The following is a 20,557-nucleotide window of genomic DNA, read 5'->3' as shown; positions in this document are numbered from 1 at the left end:
ATTTGTGTTTTGAAGGCTTAATAGAGAAAAGCTTCCTGACCTGGGAAGGGATGGATCACTGGGGAGAGAAGAGAGATGTTCTCTCTCCAAGACAGTGGCTCTGCTGTGATGCTCCCACAGCTGGATGGTAGCCTGGGAGGTGGCAGTATGGGGACTGAAAGGGCAGAGCACTGAGCGCTGTGAGCTTGGGGTCCGTGCGTGCCGCCGCTCTCCTAAGGGTGGGACCTCGCTGTACCTGCCGTGGAACAGCAGCAGTGCCGGCTGTCCCCAGGCAAGCCTCCAACAGCGACCCCTCGTGGCAGAGAGAAGCAATGGCAGCAGCAGACGATTGGGTTACCGTCCTATCTCCACTGGGGAGTGGAAGCAGACGGGACCCCCAAATTTGGGTCAGGGGAGATGCCAAAGTTCTCAAACTCTCCATGGTTAGGGATAAGCCTCAGGAGGGAACTGGAAGACTCCTTGCTAACAAAGCTTGTGGTGACTTGAACGAGAAATGGAAAAATAAGGAAGCTGTGGCTGTACAGGTACTGTCACCATCATCGAGAGATAACGGCAATCCTGGGTGAATGTGCGGGGTGGGGGTGGAGCCCAGGAGAGGAGCCCAGTCCAGTTGAGCGGAGGACACACTCACTTTGCTGAGACTTCAGAACAGGCTGGGGCTAGACAGGTGGAGGGAATGCATGAGGCACACGCCAGGCAGAGGGAGTGAGTAAGCAGAGGAGAAGAGACTCCAAAATGCCAAGGGCACTGAAAGCAGCTCAGTGCGGTCAGAGCACAAGGGGCCAGCCAGGGCTGTGGTGAGAAATGAGATTGAAGAGCACGAGAGGACAGAGCCAATTCATGAGGATTCACTCTCTGGGATGCTAGTGTTGTCCATTTCGCAGGTGAGGACTTGTGGCGGGGGCCGCTCACAGCTAGAGAAGAGGAGCTGCTCTTGATCCTGGAGGAATGTCACTGACCTGCAGGCGTCCAGACAAAAGCTGCAGCAGGAGATGGTCAGCTGGGCCTGCTGCCAAGAGGAGGAGAGCTTCGGGCTGGGCTGTGGAAAACTGCAGCCGGAGGTCGAAGTCGGTCAGGGTTGTGGCCACAGGCACCTCCAGATGGCTCCCACCGAAGAAGGAGGCTGTGTGAGACAGGGAGCTGTGGTCAAGGCTCCCTGAGGGTGGGCCGATGCCTCGGAGATGGACGGGCAGCCGCAGACAGGGGGTTCGATGCTGCCCCCCCTTCATGGTTCTCCTGGGTGGGGCTGCCCCAGCAGATCAGCCAGGCCCATGTACCTTCTTGGTTTTGGCCCCAGAAGGCTCAGCCTCGCTTTACGTCCACCCCAGTGCTTGGCTCAGAAGGTGACCAATACCCAGCAATCCGCAGAAACTCAGGTCTCCCTCTGGGATTTTCCTCTGCCCTCTCTGGCTCTCCTTCCCTGGGCCCCAGTGGAATGGCCATCCTGTGTCTGGCACCTCCCTGGCCCAAAGCAAACTATTACTGGCCTGACCACCTGGCCTGGTGGTCATATCCCCAGGAATCGAGCTCCAAGAGAACCATCCCCACCTGAAAATTTGAGTCCTCCTCAAATTTTTTCTCCTAACTGCACTGACACTTGGCTCCTGAGCAATTCTTCCCACCCCACGCCCACTGCAAGGAGCTGGCTGGAGCCATGGCTGATGCCCAGTGGTTGTGCTGAGACGGACAGTCCACCCATGCCCACTTCTCTCCAGGCTATGCTCCCAGCTGCCCTCGGGTGTGAGGGTGGCAGCTTTTTGGCCTAAACCTGTGAGGAGAAAGGCTCCGAGGCTAGGTGGAGCCCATGCATCGCGCTGGACCCAGAATAGGCCAAAAGTTCCTCCGTTGGCCTCAGCTGCTTCCTGCCGTTGAGCTATCAGTCACCCCCATGAGTGGTCAGATCCAGCCCCACTGTTTCCAAGGATGCCAAGGATGAGAATAGCGGAGCCCTTGCTTCCCTCAGGACCTAAGGGTGAAGACAGGGCCTGGGAGGGGCTGAGTGTCTGCTGGGCAGACCAGAGAAAGCTTCTCAGGGAGCAGGGGTCTATTTCGGGTGCCCAGGGCCAGTGATCACTGTGAAGGCCCCTTTGGCCCCACACTGAGCTCCTTTTCAGCTGCGACCTCCTCGAGGCAGTTTCCCAAAAGTAGCCTTCCTTATTCTCCAACTTGCTGCTGGTCCATTCCTTCTGCAGAGGAATACAACTCTGATTCTGCCCCACAGAGGTCCAGAGCTGGGAGGAAGACAGGAAGGGGTTAAAAGGGTGATTCATAATGGCCTTGGCTTTGGTGGGGGTGAGCCACGTTCGCCTGGTTCCTGGCCCACCCTAGCCGGCCAACCTCCACCTTGAGGAAGCAGCAGCTGAGACTCGTATGCCCTGAGGGCAGCAAACACTACTGGGAAGGATGTTCAAGAAAGATAATGCTTTTCTCCCTGGGCAGAGTTGAAATCCTCTCTAGTTATCTCCGCTTGTCAGCACTTGCTGGCAGCGTCAGAAACTTGTCTGGGAAGCTAAAGGAATCAAATGAGAACTGCAAAACCATCTCGGGTGGGTCCAGACCAACAGGCCCAGCACCCTCGGTGCCAGTGAGGGACAGGCCAGGGAACCGGCGGGCAGCGGGCACAGGCAGGGGCACCTTACCTGCATGGATGCACAGCACACTAAACCCAGGGCTGCCTCAGCACGGAAGGTGGGGCGCGGCCCCTGCAGGGTGGACCCCCCCCCCTCCCGTGGTGGGCTGGAGTTGCTTCACAGCGGCTCATGACTATTGCAAGAGCTGACTATTAAAAGCTCAAGAATTTTGTGAGCCAGGTGACATTGCCTGCGGTGGGAGTATTTCACCATACAAAGGAAAACACAGCAAATCAAGGCACCCTGTTCTCCCAAAACAGACTGTTGTTAAAACTTTCACTCTCCTCCCGCCCACGGGGAAGGAGGAGGGCACATCCCCCTCCCCTGTGCAGGACTGACTTCACCCACCATCCACACTCCCTTGCACCAACAGTGTATATAAACCTGGTGGGGCACAGCCAAGGGCAGGGGTCTGACCAGACAGGAACTGAAATGGATGGCTGGCCCTAACCACTGAACTACCTGCCTCCAGGCCCCTCCTGGCAGGGGAGAGTAGCAAACTGTTTGGTCTGGTTCACAAAACCAGAGTGGGAGGGTGGCAGGAAGCAGAGGTACTTTCCAGAGAGCTGGGGTCTGAATGGGCCCATTGAGGGGTTGGGTCCTGCTGTTTCCTGTGGGGCCGGGCGAGAAGGGCTCACACAGGCTGCCTTGTACTTCTGAGAGCGTGCAGACCAGGCAGCACCCTCACCCCAGTAGAGGCTTCTGAGGCTTCCCTGGCCAGGGCTTTGGAAACTCTGACAGTGCTACCCCTCCACCTCCTTCTGACTCTCTTACTTGTGTCTGATGGGCTGCAGTTACAGGAACCCAAATCCCTGTTCTGGGGGGGATAGCTGGAGAGAAGGGACAGGAGAAAGTAGGAATGAGGCAGGAGTCAATCCCAGAGGGCTTCCTAGAGGAGGTGAGGGTGATACAGAAGAACAGAGAGGAAGAGGAAAAGGCAGTCTCAGTGAGGGGCAGCAAGGCAGAGCGAGAGGCTGGCAGGGGTGCACAGGTCCTCCTTGGATGGGGAAGGGACAGCTCTACTCCTTCATGTCCTGGAGCCTTGAAAGCAGTGGAGTAGAAGGAAAAGTAGCACGGCCAAGCCAGGCTTAGTGGCCTGATTTGGGAGAGGGGAGCTGGGACCCCGCCCTGGACTCTCCAGGAAAAGGAAGATCATGATTTACCAAACTGTCAGGCCAGGCTTGCAGCAGCTGTGTGGGCTACCATCTGGAGCAGGGGAAGGGGCCCAGGTCAGGCCTCAGTGTCACCATTCTGTAAAATGGGCACTCTTTTCCCACCTCCTCCTCCTCATGTCTATGGGGATTAGTCCTGGTCCTTTCCAGGTCAGGGATTCAGCTCCCAAATATGGACATGCAGAGGGTCAATGGTGGGGGCTGCCCAGGTGGTGCTCAGTCTTCAGCATGGGGGGAGCAGGATGCCCCAAATGGTCTGGGGTACAAGTGGGGGGGGCAAGAAGAATGCCAACTCGCATGGGTTTCTCTGTCTAGAAGAAGGTACGTAGGTGAGTGTATAGGGCTGTGTCTATGGGTATTTGCAAGTGTGCAAGTATGTGGGTGGCTGGTGGGTACGTTTTGGGTTTGCTTAAGGCTGTGTATTTTTGTGTGCATGCACGCGTGTGGGCCGGGAGCTGCCAGGACAGAGCTGCAATTGTGCCCAGGCCTGTCCTGCCCTCGGTGCTTGCCTGCCGCTCCTCGGCTGGGCCTGGCTCCATGAAAGGACCCATGTGTTCTTGCAGGGTTCCTGCCCCTTGTTCCCAGTGCCCATCTGAGAAGTTTGCTGAAGGTGGAGAAGTCCTTACAGCTTTCCACCCTTCCTGCCCATGAACAGGGAACAGGGCGCTGCTGTCTGGGCCCCAGGGTGGGGTGGCTTCCTGAGACCTAGGGCTGGGGGCACAGAAAGAGCCTGTGTCCTTCCCCGTCAATCCTGTTCTCAGATGGGGAGATGGGCCCAGGGAGGGTGGGGCTGCGGCCAAGGTCCTCCAGCAAGTCCCCTAGCAATGCCACCAGTGGTGCTGCCATCTCCTGGCTCCCTGGGGGCACCGAGGGCATGCATGAATGGGGACCTGCCTGCAAGACCTAAACATGTGGCTTATGTCCATGATGACACTTGGTCCTCTGCTCGTCAGCAAGTTCTTGGTGAAAGGGGTCACTCTGCCGTGAGCAGCTCTGCCTAGCAAGTATCCCACACCTGGCCAGAGGCAGGTCTCAAGCATAGGTGCCTTTTCCAATATGAGGGGTGGGGGTGGGGCTGGTGCAGACTCTGAACCTTCTGAGTCCTCAGAACACCCAGGGGCTAGCCAGACCACCTCTCGGTCCTTGTCTCTCCACTACTGCTACTACCCGAACTTGCCTCTATTTTTCCTTGTCCCTGTCTTCCTATTTGTCCTTGTTCTTCTCCCCTTCCCCTCTGCCCCATTTAAGATGTTCCTGGGAGCATCACTCCTGGCCCTAGGACAGTCTGGACAGCCAGGCACAGTCTCAAAATTCTCTGCAGCCCAAGCCTCGAGCAGGATTCTCAGCTTCCAGATAGAACGAACTGAGGCTTCAGAGGAGCAGCGACTTGATGGAGTAAAGGAGAAAGAGAGGCTGCCACTCCCGCCTCTGCCACCTGTCTGAGTCCACCGGCAAGGCACTCCCCATCCCACCCCACCCCACTCCCGGGCAATCCGTCCCTGTGTGCCCGGCTCCCACCACATTCTTGGTTGCCTGGGGGCAGCCAGGCGGCCCGCAGCCGGTATGCGTCATGGGCAGCGGCAGCATTCCTGGGTGTCTGCTGCCGCCTGACTTTATAAGGGAGAAAGTCTGGAAGCCTAAATGCACCGGGTGGATGGCCAGTGAGGAGTGTCCAAACCCACGAGTGAGGGCCAGGTTGGGAGACCCGGGTGTGGGGGAGGTACACCCAGTGCTGCTGAGATGAGCAGGAGGTGAGAGGTAGGTGGGGAGAGAAAGGGAGCCCCTTTCCATCCATCCATCCATCCATCCATCCATCCATCCATCCATCCATCCAATCCATCCAATCCATCCAATCCATCCATCCATCCATCCATCCATCCATCCATCCATCCATCCATCCATCCATCCATCCATCCATCCATCCATCCACTCATTCAACCACAAATATAATAATGCAGAGATGGGGTTAAAAAGAAAGTCAACCAGAGAGAGAGACATAAAATCTGAGAAAGATATTAAGAAACAAACCCCCCTCCTCCACAAAACCTGCACCAGGTGATACAGACCAAGACCTCAGAAGGAGATGGAGGAAGAAAAACCCAGGGAGCCAGACGAGGCAGGATGTTGGCAGCAAACCTGCTGCTGTGGACAGGCGTGAGGGAGGGGTGAGCGCCCAGCCAGCCATCTGGGGAGGGGAGGGGGCCCTGCTCTGCTGCCAGGTCGGCTCCTCTACCACAGCCCCTTAGGGTTTGGCACCAGGGGTGGCCGATCCTAGCTCCAGGTCTGGGCAGGCAGGGCGAAGCTGGGCGAGTCCCCCTGAGGGAGTCTGAGGGGGGTTGGGGAGCAGCGTTCTGGGAGGGCAGACGCAGGGATGCTCTGCTCCCCTCGTGGGGGTGGGGGGGTGGGGTGGCCCACCTGGGGCTGGATGCCGGCCCTGGGTGAGAGCATAGATGGGCCAGGTGGCCACCCCAGCAGCCTGGCCTACCTGAGGCCACCCAGACCCTACAGACCTCAGGCCATTTTCCTCTTTCATACACCCAAGGGCTCCCTTTCTCTTCACCAGTGTCCTGCCCCTGGGCCAGGGCACCTCCGGGGAGGCTGGGCTGGGGTGGGAAGGTCTCTCTGATTTAACACCAGAGCTACAGCTTCCAGGGCCTAGGGGGTTAAATCTCTGTCCACCCCCCCTGCCTGTTTTAGAAATGGGAAAGCAAGGCAATTGCTTATAGGAGACGCCCCCCACCCAGACCTCTGCAGGCATCTGGAGGGCAGGGTGTAGATGAGTGTGTGCCCGGGAGTGTGGGGGTGGGGTGGGAGTGGGGGTCAGTGTCACACACACGATATGTCCGAGTGAGTGTGGGGCCAGGGGGGATACAGTGTGTGGGGCCCACAGTCTGGGTCCAGACATGACCATAACAAGAAGCCCCCTCCCCAGCAAGGGAGACGCTGTCCTGGGTGCTCAGCGGGGGGCACTCCCGCCCACCCACTGGTCTTGCATAAGCCAGAACCCGAGTGTTGTCTGCCAGTCTCCGACTTCCTCCCCTTCCCAGCGCCAGCCTGACACCAAGAACGGCTGTCCCTCCCTTCTTATCACCCCTCAGGGGTGGCCACCTTTCCCCACAGACACCCTGAGTCTCCAGGCCAGCACCACTGGTCCCCAAGCTCCAATCCTCCTTCCCTCCCCCCCGCCACAGCACTCAGAAGGGACGTCCAGGGCAACAGCTGAAGGGGTCACTCTGCTTAAACGTTTCAGGGGCTCGCTCTTGAGCCCACGGAAGGCCCTGGCCCACCCACGCCCCCACCCACGCCCCCACCCCACGCTCCCCATAAGCTCCATCACCCACACGAGCTGTGCTCACCAGCCCCCAGGCTTTTCCATGCACCGTTTCCTCCGCCTGGAGCTCTGCTCAGCTCATTCCACCCAACGCCTCACGGCTCTCTCACCTCGCATACCACTTTCCAGCCCCACTCCCACCCTCGGCAGCGAAGCACCCACCAGGCTGCCGTGTGATTGCCTGTGGCCTCTGTGTGTGTGTGTCTCCTCTGGGGGATCGTGGGCTCCGGGTGTCTGCCTCACAGAAGCACCAACTACAGTCGACTCTCAACACACACTAGCTGAATGGACAAGTCAGTGGATGGCCAGCCCCACAGGGTTGAGCCCAGCCACAAGGGGGAAGGTTACAGGTGACAGACTTAGCTCAGACCAAAGGGCCAATATCACCCGTCCAGCAGTGACACTGGGGTCATGCAAGCAAAGGCTAGGTGCCCGCCCCTCCCTCGCAGGGCTGGCCACAGGGGAGATGCTCCCAACACCTGCAGACCCCACAGGACTGCCCGCTCCTTAGCTAGCCTACCTCGCTAAGTGCAGCCTGGGACTCCAGAACCAGGCTATCCCGGGGGTTCAGTGGCTGCCGCCATGCGAACAGTGGATGACTTTAAATCTCACAGCCCTTGTGAGAGTAGCCACCTCTCTCAGGAGACAATGCGGTACCCCAGCAGAGGGTTCTCCAGGGCTGGAACGCCGGCCCCGTGGGATTCACAGGCAGCTGGACTGGGGGTCAGGGTGGCCCCAGCCCTTCTTGCCACCAGGACTATTGAGCCACGTGTCTCCCACTCAGGGCACTCGACCTTCTGTTCGGTTAGCTTTCTGTCCCCTTGTAAGGCCAAGGAGGCTGGGGCAGAAAAACATCTTCTCAGCTGCTAGCTAAGGCCTGACCCTGGTCACTGGCCTCGCCACTGGTCCTCTAACTGAGGCCACCCCTGCTGAGGGGCACATATTAGGGGGAGCTCCCAAGTTAGGGACCCTCTCGGGAATCCAGTTAATCCTGCAGAGGAAGCAGGGGCAGGCACGGTAGGAGATGCTAAGCTTGGTCCACAGACCCTGACTGGGGCAGGGCGGGTGTCCAGGGCTCCCAGCCACGTGTCCCGACCCTGGGGCCACGTGGGGCACAGAGGAAATGGGAGGGAAAATGAGAGGTTTTGCTGGAAGAAGCAGCCCGCAGCGTCCACCCAGGCTGGAGGGCTGGGAGGCGGAGGAGACGGGCACTCAATGAAGTCTTTGTGGCAGGCCTACTGCTCCCCAGGCCCGAGGCGTCGAGGGTGGGGCTGCGCGGTGGGGAGCAATGCCAAGAGGCTTTTCCCTACCTTATAATTTTCCTTCTGTACAGGGAGCGGGTGGATTTCCAGACCATTTCCTTATCCCCCGTCCCCTGGCTTTCTTGGCCTTATAGGGCATGGGGACGCTTCCCCTCAATGGGCCCAGGCTTGGGTAGGGGGTCTGGCGGGGAAGACACAAGAGTGAGGGCTCCTGATCCGGTATGGGCCTGCCAGGCCCCCAACCTCTCTGCGCGGTCCCTGGGAGGGGTCCCCTGAAGGGTGAGGAAACTGAGGCTCTGAGCACAGTACCCTGAGCTCCACGGCACGCCGTGGGGTGGGACGGCTGGTATTCAAGCCCCAGTGAGTCCGGCCCCAGAGCTGGGTGTGGTGGGCATCAGTTAGGACATGTGTGCAGTGAGTGTGCCTGCGTGCACACAGAAGGGCGGGGAGGGGGGCTTGTTTGCTGCATGCGAATCGGAAGTGGGAGGAGGGTGTGAAGGTTGGCCCCCTGCCTGGGGAAGACTTGCTTTTTCCCTTCTCATCCCTGGGGCTCCTGTCAGGGTCTGGGATGGAGGTGGGAGGGAGTGAGGAAGGGAGGGAGAAGCATCTGCTTTCGATGGGTAGTTTGGCAGCCACTGCCTCTCGGCCTCTCCCGGTATGGCTGGGAGGGGTGGGGCTCTGGGGCTGGGCCTGGCTGGGGGTGGCATGTTCCAGGAGCTGTTGATAAACGCCAGCCCTGCCCACTGCGGGATGAAGAGGCGGGGGTCTGGGGTCTGCCTGGGTTGGGGAAGGGCATCCCCGGGAGGCTGACCGGCCAGGACCTCTCCTGGCAGAGCCCAGAGGAGGGAAGCCCATTGCTTGTCACCAAGCCCGCCCCCAGTTCTGGGACGAGAAATGAGAAACCGCTAAGGGCAGGGCCAGCGGGGAGTTGTCCCAAGGCCTCCCTTCTGCCTGGCAGGCTGGGTTCGGAGACAGTGAGTGTGTGAACGGGAGTGGGGGTGCCGGGCATGGCGGAAGCGATGACTGTTAGTTTGGACACAGGCCTGGTGCAGCTCTGTGTCCAACGGGCCGTGAGCCCTGGAGAAGCCACCACTGTCTCTGGGCTTCAGTTCTCCCATGGGAACTATAGGGAAGAGGGGTGGGGGTGACCCCAAAGACAGAAGTCTTATGTCCAAGAGACTGGGGAAGCAGAGGCCTGGCCCGGGATCATCTTCCCGCCCCCCTGGCACACGCGCGCGTGCACACACACACACACGCACACACACACATGTGCGCACACCACTCAGAGCCACGTGTTCTTGCCTTCTCTCCAGCCCCAGTTTTCCCATCTGTGCTGGGTGACAGACAAACGCTTGGCCCCTGGGCAGCCCAGCTCAGCCCAGCCCAGCAGGAAGTGGCCAGTGGAGAGGTGTGGTCACTACAGGGGGTACAGCAAAGCCTCCTCTGAGCAAAAGGGCCACATGCCTGGCCACCCCGGAAGTGCCTGAGGACAGGACTCAGGGCTCGATCCCCTATCCACAGTTTCTGTGCATTCAGGGGAGCAAAGGATCAAAAAGAGGTGGGCCTCAGCTCCCTGTGAGGGATTTTCTATCAGGCAGAGCAGCCTGACAATAGTCAGGTAGAGCAGCAAGCTCCCGGTGCTGGCGGCGTGCCAGCAGGAATGGCGAGGACGACGGACCAGAGGTGGTCCCACCCGCCATGGCCTTGGACCCATTCAGCCTGTGAGCTGTGTCCACTCAACACCATACTCTCCCTATGCCGTGTCTTCCCCCCGGGCCTGAGGCTCTGCCCTTTTGCTGATGGTACTCACATCTCTGTCTCCAGCACCAGCTCGCCAGGGCTCTGGGCCCACCCAAGACCCCTTAGCATCTAGACAGAACCCCCAGGAACCTCCAAATCCAACCTTTCCAAACAGGACTCAGTGCCATCCCTCCCCCACCCCACTCCCCACCCAGTGGCAGCTTCACCATCCCCCATTGCTGGGTGGAGACCTGGGAGTCCCCTCTCCCTGCTCCCTCCCCACAACAGACTAACCACCAGGTTTTGTCAATCCTGCCCCTAAGTTCTCCTTCAGATTTGTCTCGCCCTCTCTCCTCTGTGCCATCCCACAAGGCAGATGGCTACCATCCCTTGCCTGGCTTAATGGCTTTCCTGTCCCCATTTGCTAACAGCAGAGTTAACCTTCTAAAATGAAAGTTCCTCCATCAGCAACACTGGAAGACTTCAATGGCTTCCACTGCCCCCAGATCAAAACCCAACCCCCTAGCATGGCACTGAAGGTCCCGGTGACTCTGCCCCTGCCTTGGACAGGCCAGGTGCCAGCGTCACTGGAACTTGGGCTCTTTTCCACCCAACGGGTTCTACGCCCCTGTCTTCCTTCAGGCTGTGCCTTCGGCCTGGCAGGCTCTTCTTTCTTTTCTGGCTATGAAATGCTCTCAGGCACCTGCAGGGAAGACGCCTCTCCCACCTTTCCCGGAGCCCAAAGTGCCTTCACGGCATGTGGGGTGCAAAGGCACTCAAATTCACTTGGGGAGCTGTGATATTGTTCCGTCTTGTCTGACCACAGGCTCCTTCCCAGCCCTCCTGTCCCCTCCAGGGCACCGGTGCCCACAGCTAGAGAGCTGTGCCTGGCCTGGGAGGGGTGTGGCTGGGAGACTGCCCCAGGCAGGGAATGCTTTTCCTGGGCCTGTGGTGACAACTCTTGTGTTGTTTTTAAACAAAATAGGATGGGAGCCCCTATTTATAGCTGGAGGCCACAGCCACCGACAGGAGCTGCCCGGGCTCCCACTTGGTAGGGGTGGGGGAAGAGCCATTCCCAGGCCTCCTGCCTCCATTTCTCAGCCCCCAAGGAAGTGCCTGTGGGAGCCTGACATTCCCTGGGACAGGATGTAGCCTGCTTTGGGGAGGGGGGACTTGGGTGAGGGAGAAAATTTCTCTGCAATTGGTCCCTTGGGGGCCAGAGTCCCTGGTGGGAATGCGCTGAGGTGAGGGTCCAGACGTGCACGGAGGAGGCAGAGAAGGACCTGGGGGGTGGGTGGGGGGGGGCGGGGGGTGGGCCCCAGCTGCAGAAACTGCCTCTAAGATTGGGTAAAAGGCGGAGGAAAAGAGAAGAGCAGGACCAGAGAGAGACGGGGCAGACAGAGGCAGAGAAACAGAGATGGAGAAGAGAAGGATAAAGACAAGAATGGGGAGACAGCGGGACAGGGAAGGGGGAGAGACGGGGAAGGGGAGAGACGGGGAAGGGGAGAGACGGGTAGCCAGCTGACGCTGTGAGGAGAGGGGGAGAGGAGAAGCGAGGGCGATTTGCAGTGGGGGTTTCTGTCCCATAGAGAGTCCTTAGGACCCTCTGTGCAGAATGGCAGGAGGCTGAGTTGGATGCAGGTCTCTGTTCTTTAAAGTCTCAGGAAGTCCGGGTGGAAAGCTCAGGCCTGGTGTGGTTCAAGCAGGACTCACATCTGCAGCGAGGGACTGTCCACACCTCTCTCTTGGTTGCGGGGTGGCTGCAGGGCGCTGGGCAGGCAGGCTCCTTTGGCCTGGGGTGTATGTGATGGAGCCAGTGCCACAAATAGTGACTCAGACAGTTAAAAAAAGGAGCAGCTCCGTGCAGTGACTCAACTGTCTCAGGAGGGGCTGGGTGGGTCCAGCTGGTATGAGATGGGGTGGTCTGGGTTTATTTTTGGCAGGGTGGGGCAGGGGTCAGGAGATGGAAGATGGGAACCGAGGGTGGAGAGGAGCCGCCACTCATCCCCGGACAGCCCAAGGACCCGGTGCCAGCTTAGGAAAGTGATTTCCCAATGCCAGAGAGCTCTGGCAGGCCGGTCACCCGTCAACCCCATTCCAGGCCCAGCACCATGCTGTGTGGCCCAGGACAAGCAGTCGGCTTTCTCTGGACAGAGGCAGAGTCCTCTGTCCTGTCCCCAAGATGCTTGAGCTTCGAATTTGGGAGCTGACTTTGGAGACTGAAGATCCCACTCAGAGACCCTGTGAGGGACCAGGGTCACCTAAGGCCACACAACAGGGGCAGGTGTCCTCAGGACTGTCGCCGCACAGCTGGTTCAGGTCTCTACAACATCTTCCCTTCCCCAGAGCTGTTGCCAGTTGGAGGGACCGGCCCCATCGGAGTACCCATCCCTGGAGGGGCCTGGCTGGGCTGCAGCTGGATGTCTGAAGCAGATGGACCCCAGATGCCCGGAGATGCAGCCCTGGCTTCTATACCAGACACCTGGGTTCTATTAGCACATATCCGGGGTGCCAGCTGTGCCCTGCCCATGGTCTGTCGAGAAGAGGCATGTCTGTGAGGGTGAAGGCTGAGGGTGCCCACTCACTGGGACATTGACCTGGGGACCCAGGCTCTGGCCAGCCCTGACTCCAGAGCACCCCTCCATTGGCCTTTCCCCAGGCTTCTCCTGAGACTCAGCTCCTCTCACCTCCCCCAATCCCAATCTCACATGTATGAGTCTCAGGCATCGTTAGCACCCCAGGGGACTGAGCAGCCCAGGGCAGAGGAGGGCTCTCACCTCCCTCAGTCTGGGTTTCTGGACCTCCTCATGCAGCCGCCACTGCTCAATGAGTGATGATAACCGCCTCTGGGAGCTCCGGTAGTTGAGTCATCTCATCTCCCATCGCTGGGCCCTGGCCTCCCGACTGACCTCCAGAGAGGGGCCCCCGAGGAGTTGGCAGAGAGCAGGGACGTGAATGGCTTCTAGGATCTTCCCTCCCATAAAAGGTCCTGGGGCCTGTGCATTCTCTTCCTCTCCTCCCACCCACTCTCATTTGCTCATTCATTCAACACATGTTTATAGTTCCTCTAGGGTGCCGAGCTCAAGGCTCTCCACTGGGGGTGCTATTGGCTCTGTGGAAACAGGCCAGGGAGTGGGCGGGCTGGGAGGTGTGTGGTCCTCAGCCAGGATAGCAGAACCTCCCCCACCCCCAACTTTCTGAAGGGCCCAGGCTGGTGGGCAGTAGCCCTGGACACACTCTAGGGGGCCCAGCTTCCCTTTTCCATATCACAGAGACCTTCTTGCAGGGCCACCACATCCAATCCCCTGCCCTGGAAATTTTCTCAAAGATTCCCCAGCAGGAAGCCCCTTACTACTAGCTCTGCCACACCCCAGAAAGAAGATGGTAATAGAATAGGAGCAGCCTCAGGAGCAGGCACTTACTGAGAGTTTACTGCTTTACAGCATCTTGTTTAATCCTCAGCACACAAAGGAGGTAGGAATCATTTCTCCCCATTTTAAAGAGGAGGAAACTGAGGTTCAGAAAGCCTGGGGTCAACTGGCCAAGGTCACAATGTGAATAAGTGGCTGAGTTGGAATGGAATCCAAGGCTCTCTAACGCCTTGTTTTCTGGACGTGCATGGGCTGGGAATCGAACCCGGGTGTCTCACATGGCAGTCAGGAATTCTACTCCGAACTAGCCATGCACTCCTAATATCTTGTTTTTAAGCACCACTGGGCCAGCACCCCAGCCTCCCCCATTCCTGTTAAGGTTCCCAGAGCTGAGGACTCAGGAGGATGGAACGGTGGGGCCTGTGTCAGGACTGAGGGGCGGGAGGAGAACTCTCTCCTAACTGCTCCTAGACACCCAAAAAGGGTGATTTGTTCCTTCCCTGGCCAGCATGGAGAGTGTGTGAGTGTGTGTGTGCCCGCGCACACGCGCACTGAAGCCTGCCTCGCTGGCTGGCCTCCAGCTGCAGGAGAGCGGCTGTGCACAAGCAAAGGGGGTGGGGGCGGGGGGCAGTGTCGTGGGAATCAGCATCCTGGGCCTAATGGTATTTATAGCTGTCCCCTCCTGCCATGTGGGCGGGGAAGGGGTGACTCTTAGGTGGGAACGGAAGTTGATCTCCTCTCCCCAGAGAGTGGGCTGATCCAGGCCAGGGCCCGGCTCTGGTGGTGGAGCGGGGGCCGTGGGTCCCGAGTGGAGGGTTTCCCTGGTTCAGGGGCTGGACATCCTCCTTTCTGGCCCCAAGTGAGGCTGCTGAGCCACACTGTGTGTGTGTGAGTGCACCTATCAGGTGTTAGGGCCCTGCAGCCATGAGCCAGGGGTGACACAGGCCTGCAACCCACAGAGAGGGAGGCAGACCCGGACTGTGGGCTCAGCCGGTCAGTGGTGGGGAAAGCCTCCCAGGAGGAGCGGGGGCTGCAGCTGTACCTTGAAGGATGGGGAGAAAGAGGGAAAGCTGTTAGGAAACAGCTTGAGCAAAGGGGGAAGAGTGGTAGGGGTCATGGATTGTTCTGGGCCCTTATTAGATGGCCTAGTTCAGCAGCCAGCCTGTGGGCCAGGCTGGTACATGTGATATACTGGTGGAAGAGGAGGACACAGCACAATGGTTGTGCCTTTGGGTTTGCAGGTGGATGGCTCTGTGAGGTTCTTGCCCACCTGGGGGCTCAGGAACAGGAATGTCCTGTCTGATGCCAGGAGGGGCAGGAGCAGGAAGGTGAGGTGGGAGGGACCAAAGAATACCCACCTGCCTGGGAGGACACTGGATTGGGCTGTGGACCCCTAGAACTTGCTCCAGCTGGGGAAATGTCCTTCATTTTCCTGGGGCCCTTGGTATTAATCTTGACATAGATTCTTTGAAAGCCAGGCAGTTCTTTGTATCCGACCTGAGTCTCCCCTGACCTCAATTTGTTTTTACTCAGAGTAATTTACTGGTTTATAAAATGTTTTTTTTGTTTGTTTGTTTGTTTGTTTTAAGCCAGATAACCCTTTGTCAGAATGACTTCTGTAAGAAGTCACACAAAATCCCAATCTATAAATATATGCTGATGGAGCTGCTATGTGTGAACTGGGGTGGGCAGGCACCCCATATCCCAGGCTCACAGCCTCCAGGTATAAAGCCCAGTCTGAAAAACCCTCAACTAGTTGGCTCAGTGATTTCTGTGCCCCGCTATGGGCCCAGCCCTGGGCTCAGCAAGGAGCTGGAGACCCCTGAGAACAGCAGAAGGGATGTTTGTCCTCAGCGAGCTGCCAGTCCTGGGGGGCAAGGCCATGGCCCAGACCTGTGCACAGGGGCAAAGGTCAGGAAGCCCTCACCCCCATTCTGCTAAGGACTTCCTGTATGACTCTGGGCAAGGGGCTGCCCCTCTCTGGGTCCTGTTTCCTATGAACCTTGGGGGGCTAACTGGGGTGGTGGATCTCCGCAGTGAGGCCTGGGAGGGGAGGCCTCATGGATGCACCACGAGAGGCAGTCTGAAACGGTTAAGCAGGAGCAGTGGCTGGAGTCCCAGCTAATGTACACCAGAGCTGGCAGAGCCTGCTCCCCACAGGCGGGGGGCCATCCGGGGCGTGGGCAGGAGCTCAGCAGGAAGAAGAAATGGTCAGCAGACAGGCACTGTCCTAGACTGGGCCCACCTACCCCACCTCCAGAACGTGGGTGAGCCACGCCACCTAGATAGCCCTGCCGACAGTCCCCAGAGCTCTGTCTGAGACACATGTGGCTCCATTTGCTACTCCAGCTCTCAGAGGAGGGTGAAGGGCTTTCTTGGAAAGGAGATTGGTTTATGCTATGAGAAAGTGGGAAGAGTTTGGAGAGGTGGGATGGGGTGGCCTTGCAAGGAGGAGAATGGGGAGGCAGAAAGGGAAATGTGGAGTCCTCAGGGAGCCGGTGAGGCTCGAGCCCTGGCTCTCTCCCCTGCTGGGCCTCGCTGCGGGGTGGCTGGGGGGTGGCTGCCCACTTGATGTGATATGGGAGGGTTGGCTGTTTTGTGGATGAGGACACCCTGGCCTGTGAGTCCAAAGTGTGGCCTGAGGCAGTCCATGCTTCTCACTGAGCCTCAGTTTCCTTGGCTGTAAAATGGGGTTGTTTCCTGACTCCCACGGCTGCTGGGAGGCTGCAGGATGATGTGGGTAGCATCCCAACATGGGGGGTTTCTAGGGGTAGGAATTCAGTTATAAGATAGCTCTGTCTTCTCCCCTTTGGAATTATGGACCCTCCTGAGAAGCAGGGAGAGCTCAGACCCCTTACCCCAGCGAGGATCCAGTAGAAGCTTGTTCATAAAATTCCAGGGGGGTTAGCAGTAATTTTGGAACCCACTTTAAGCCTGCCCCTGGAGGGAGTCCTAACTCTAGAAGGTTCTATAGGAACTGGACATATGTTGGGACAGGGGGCATGTTGGAGGCAAGAGGGGAGCAGGGATGGGGAGGGGCGGTGAAGGAGGAGAGGGACCAGGGAGGGAGCTGGTACCATTCCCAACAGACCCACAGACCTTGTGCATTTGCTCCTGGCATTGAATAGACGCCATGGCACCTCCCTCCCTCCTCCATATCCTGCTCTCACGGCTTTCCCCCAAGCACCACCCAACCGAGGTCCGAGAGGTAAAACGGTTTAGCATTCAAGACGGGCAGCAGCCACCCTGGGCTGCTGGTGACACAGTGGGTGACTGTGAGCCTGTGAGCGGCCATGTGCATGATCTGCGTACTCGCGCGTGCACCCGCGGCTGTGTGTTCCAGTGAGTGTGAACGTCAGGGTTATTTCCAACTCCCCCTCCCCTGCCCGCCCCCTCCCGGGCAGCACGCCCAGTTCCCGGAGCCTATCCACTTCCTCTGTGAGCTCCACATGCGCCCCGCTCCCCGCCCGCTGTCATCGCCAGCCCAGCCGCCTGGCCCACCTGGCGCGGCCCCCTCCCCCGGCCCCCCGGCGGGCAGCGCTGAAAGGCCCTTCTTGTCCTGCCTGGGCGGGCGGACGTGGTGGGGAGGTGTGTGTGCTCAGTCGTACTCGGTTCTGGAACGGCTTTTCCAGAGGCCGGGTGGGCTGGGCCAAGGGGCCTGGCCCCCGCCCCTGCCCTGCCCTGCCCTAGAGGCCACGGGCACACAAAGGCGCACACACAACTCAGAGTCGGTCCCCAACAGCACCCCCCACCCCCAAACCATCCTCGGAGGCAGCAGAACTGATCCCGATTCAATTCCTGATATTCCCCGCGACGCTGTGAAGACGCCCCCATTCAGGTGTTACACGAACCTTCCCTGCCAAGTTCTCCAGTCCCAGGCTCACTCCAACCCCTCACATTTGGAAGTCAGCTTTGTCAGCTGGGGAAGAGGCGCAGGGACACTGTTCCTGCATGCCTTGGGCTCTCTCTGACTGCCCAGGTTTTGCTCACGGTTTCCCATGCCTGGAGTGTGTATTCTTTCTTCTCTGCCTGTCCTCCAAGCATCAGCTCAAATCTAACCTCCCCGAGGGTTTTTCTCCTGCTGAGGGTCTCCCCTAGAGCTCAGACACCACACTTACTATCCACACTGTCACCGCGGCCCAAGCCTAGCCCTAAAGCAGTTCCTCAAAGCAGGGCTGGGGGTTCGGTGGGACTTAGAGCACTCTGCTGCCTCTCTAGGGCCTCAGTTTCTCTATCTGTACAATAGGACAGTTGGTCCAGATGGGCACTTGACTTCCAGCAGCCATGACCTGGACACTCTGGAGTGTTGATGAGAGTAGGGAAAGCATCCAAGCATGCTCTGCTCTTGTACTTGAGACCCTGAGGTCCTTTGGGGCTGGGAGTGATTCCTTCCTCTAGTGAGGGCTGCTCCTAGTCCCCTATTGTAGAGACCACGACAGGGAACTGGGTCAGAGGCGGTGATGGAGACAGGTTGCAGTAGCGAAGCTCTGCTTGGGATGGGGAGAGGACACCAGCTGTCTCCCTCCCTACACATTCCCACATGGCACCATGCCGCCCTCCCTCGGTTTCCCATAACCAGCAGGGCATAGGTCGTGGGCTTTGTATTGCCATTTAGGGTTTCTGTGCCCCAACCCAGTGGCTCTCCCTGGCCGCGCTCTCAAAATATGCCTTCCAGTCAGGCTGCTGGCATTTCTACCTTGACATCCCTCTTATATTTACCTCCATGCTTTTGCTCCAGTTGAGTCCCCTTCCTGGGGTCTTGACCCCCTTTCCTTCCTCTAAGGTTTGACAACTCCCCACTGTGCCCCAGCTTGCCCCTGAATTTCTCTTCCCCATAGTCTTCATCTGGATATTTGCAGATACAACCAGGAATTACTGTTTGTGTTTTAATTTGCTTGCCTGCCTCCTGAATGAGTCCAAGTTTAGCTTGTCCATTTTTGTGCATCCCTCATTGCCTAGCACAATGCCTGCACATGTCAGTGCTGAGAAGGTATTTGAGAATGGCTGTTGGTTGAAGCCCAAGGGAGTGTGGGGATGGTGGGATTCCTCCTTGGCTGGAGGCTGGGGGCTGGATAAGCTGACCTCCCCAGTCACCTGGAAGCCTGCTTCCCATGTCTCAAGAGGACCAACCCATCACCCAGGCCCCAAGACCTTTTAGGGTGGGATCCCTGGGGAAAGGTTCTGGTAACCGAGGGATCCAGCCCTGACTCATCCCAGTGCATGTGGGGGGTCCTCTTCTGACTCATTCCCCCTCTGGGTACCTCGTGATGCCCTCCATTAGAGCTGGCTTCCCCATTTGACGGGGAAAAGGGTGTGGCCTGGACTCCTGGAAGGGAGACTCAGGCCCTTCTTCTGCTCAAAATCGCTCTTGGGAATGGTCCCGAAATATGTAGGCTGAAGCACTGATTCATACATGGGTAGTAATGACTGATAGGACCTGAGGCGCCACTTCTCATGGCATAACCAGACTATGCCTTAACTGAAGGAGAATGCTGTAATGGTGGGATTTCTAACCACGTGACAGAGAGGGGACACGCCCTAGTGTCTCTCAGAAGGCAAATTTCCATTCGGTCTCTGCTGAGGTCAGGCACCAATGCCATGGACAGGGAAGGGTGGAAGGGAATCTCCCAGGGCTGTTGAAGGATAAGTCCCTGCTTGGGGACAGGATACCTGAGGGCCACCAACCCTTCCTCCAGGCCTAGGGTGGGTGATCGTGTCTGTCACCAGCCAGGCTCTCTCACTGAGGAAGAGGAAGACGGGAGTGGAGAGAGGAGGATGGGAGAAAGGTAGCGGCAGATAGTCTAGAAAGAAGGGAAGGGGACTCTTGAGCACAGGAGGCTGGAGGGGATAGAGGCCAGGGTGTGTGTGGGCCTCACACAGAGTGGGGCAGGGAGGTTCCTTCTCCAATTCCTGCCCCGCCACACTGCTCCTGCCTGGACCAGGGCACCTGAGGCTGGGACACATCTCCCCAGCTGTCACTGGGCGCCGTTGGGCACCAACCCGGTCTTCCAAGCCTGCCGGGGACATGGAGCCCTGACAGCGTTGGGAAGCCCTGCTGGGTGTCAGGGACAATCCAGCGTGCAGAGCCACGCCCTAGGCAGCAGGGGCTGGTGCCTCTGGCCACGCGTGCTGGACAATGTCTGAATAACTTGAGTCAGGGTAGCCCGGGAGCCTTCGGTGGGGTCCACCCCCGAGACCCCCGTCTGAGATGGGCGAAGCTCCGCCCCCTCATTTCTCCATCTGGGGTGCACCGCCGGCCCTTCTTGTCCCTTCTCTCTACCGCAGCTCTGGACAGGCTGTATCGGGGGTCTCAGGCCCCGCACTCACCTGCGGATGCGGGGCTGGTCAGCATAGACAGGGTGAAAACCAGGGCCAGGGTGGGGGCTGGAGGCGGGGGCCCCGGGCGGGAGCGCATCGCGGCGGACCTGCGAGGAGCCGAGCGGAGTCGGAGTCTGGACGGCGAAGTCGGGAGCGGAGAGCGCGCGGCACTGCTGGGCGGGCTGGGGCGCCCCAGCGCCCGCCGTACTTAACTCCGTGGGCGGGCCGGGCGCCGACCCGCCTGCTCGGGTTTCAGGCCCGGGCTCCCCCCAGCCCGCCTCCCACCCCCTAGCCCCCACCTTCTTAAAGGGCCCGTGCTGGACTGCTCCTCCCTGGGACAGGGGTGAGGGGACCATCGTGCCTCCCGTTCAGACTCTGGCCCACCCTAGAGATCTGGGGCAAAAGTCCCAGAAGAAGGTGAGCGAAAAGGCACTGGGTGTCTGGCTTCTGCTAGGGGAATTCCCAGAGAGCCCTTTGGGAAGGAGAACTGAGCTGGGACTGCCCCCTCACTTCTCTCCCTGTGCTCTTTTTGGGGAGGATTACGGGGGGCGGGGGGAGAGGGGGGCCACACTCCAAGCCTAAAAGGCCAGTCCACCTCCACGGGCTGCTTTGTTGCCTCTGAGGCCTGAGCAGGACCCCACTGGGGCAGAGAGGTGCCAGTCTGGGCTCCTGGAGGGCTCTGAGTCCACTGGCCTTGTGACCTTGATCTTCTCTGCCCTGTAGGACTTCAGAC

General features: G+C 58.9%; 1 protein-coding gene across 1 annotated transcript in view; it reads right to left on the bottom strand.

Moving 5' to 3' along the window:
- CSPG4 (chondroitin sulfate proteoglycan 4) overlaps window positions 1-19,977 on the bottom strand; it is a 36,958-nt gene extending 16,981 nt beyond the window's left edge. Inside the window, exons 1-2 of the mRNA XM_077123694.1 lie at window positions 19,834-19,977; window positions 960-1,123 (exon numbers count right to left, since the gene is read on the bottom strand). Coding sequence (XP_076979809.1) covers window positions 960-1,123; window positions 19,834-19,921 — 252 coding nt within the window. The 5' untranslated portion in view covers window positions 19,922-19,977. The remainder of the gene's footprint in view (window positions 1-959; window positions 1,124-19,833) is intronic.
- Window positions 19,978-20,557: the final 580 nt, after the last annotated feature.

The sequence above is a fragment of the Tamandua tetradactyla genome, chromosome 12 (assembly GCF_023851605.1).
Source record: "Tamandua tetradactyla isolate mTamTet1 chromosome 12, mTamTet1.pri, whole genome shotgun sequence".
Lineage (NCBI taxonomy): Eukaryota > Metazoa > Chordata > Mammalia > Pilosa > Myrmecophagidae > Tamandua > Tamandua tetradactyla.
This window is presented reverse-complemented; position numbering and strand designations above follow the sequence as displayed.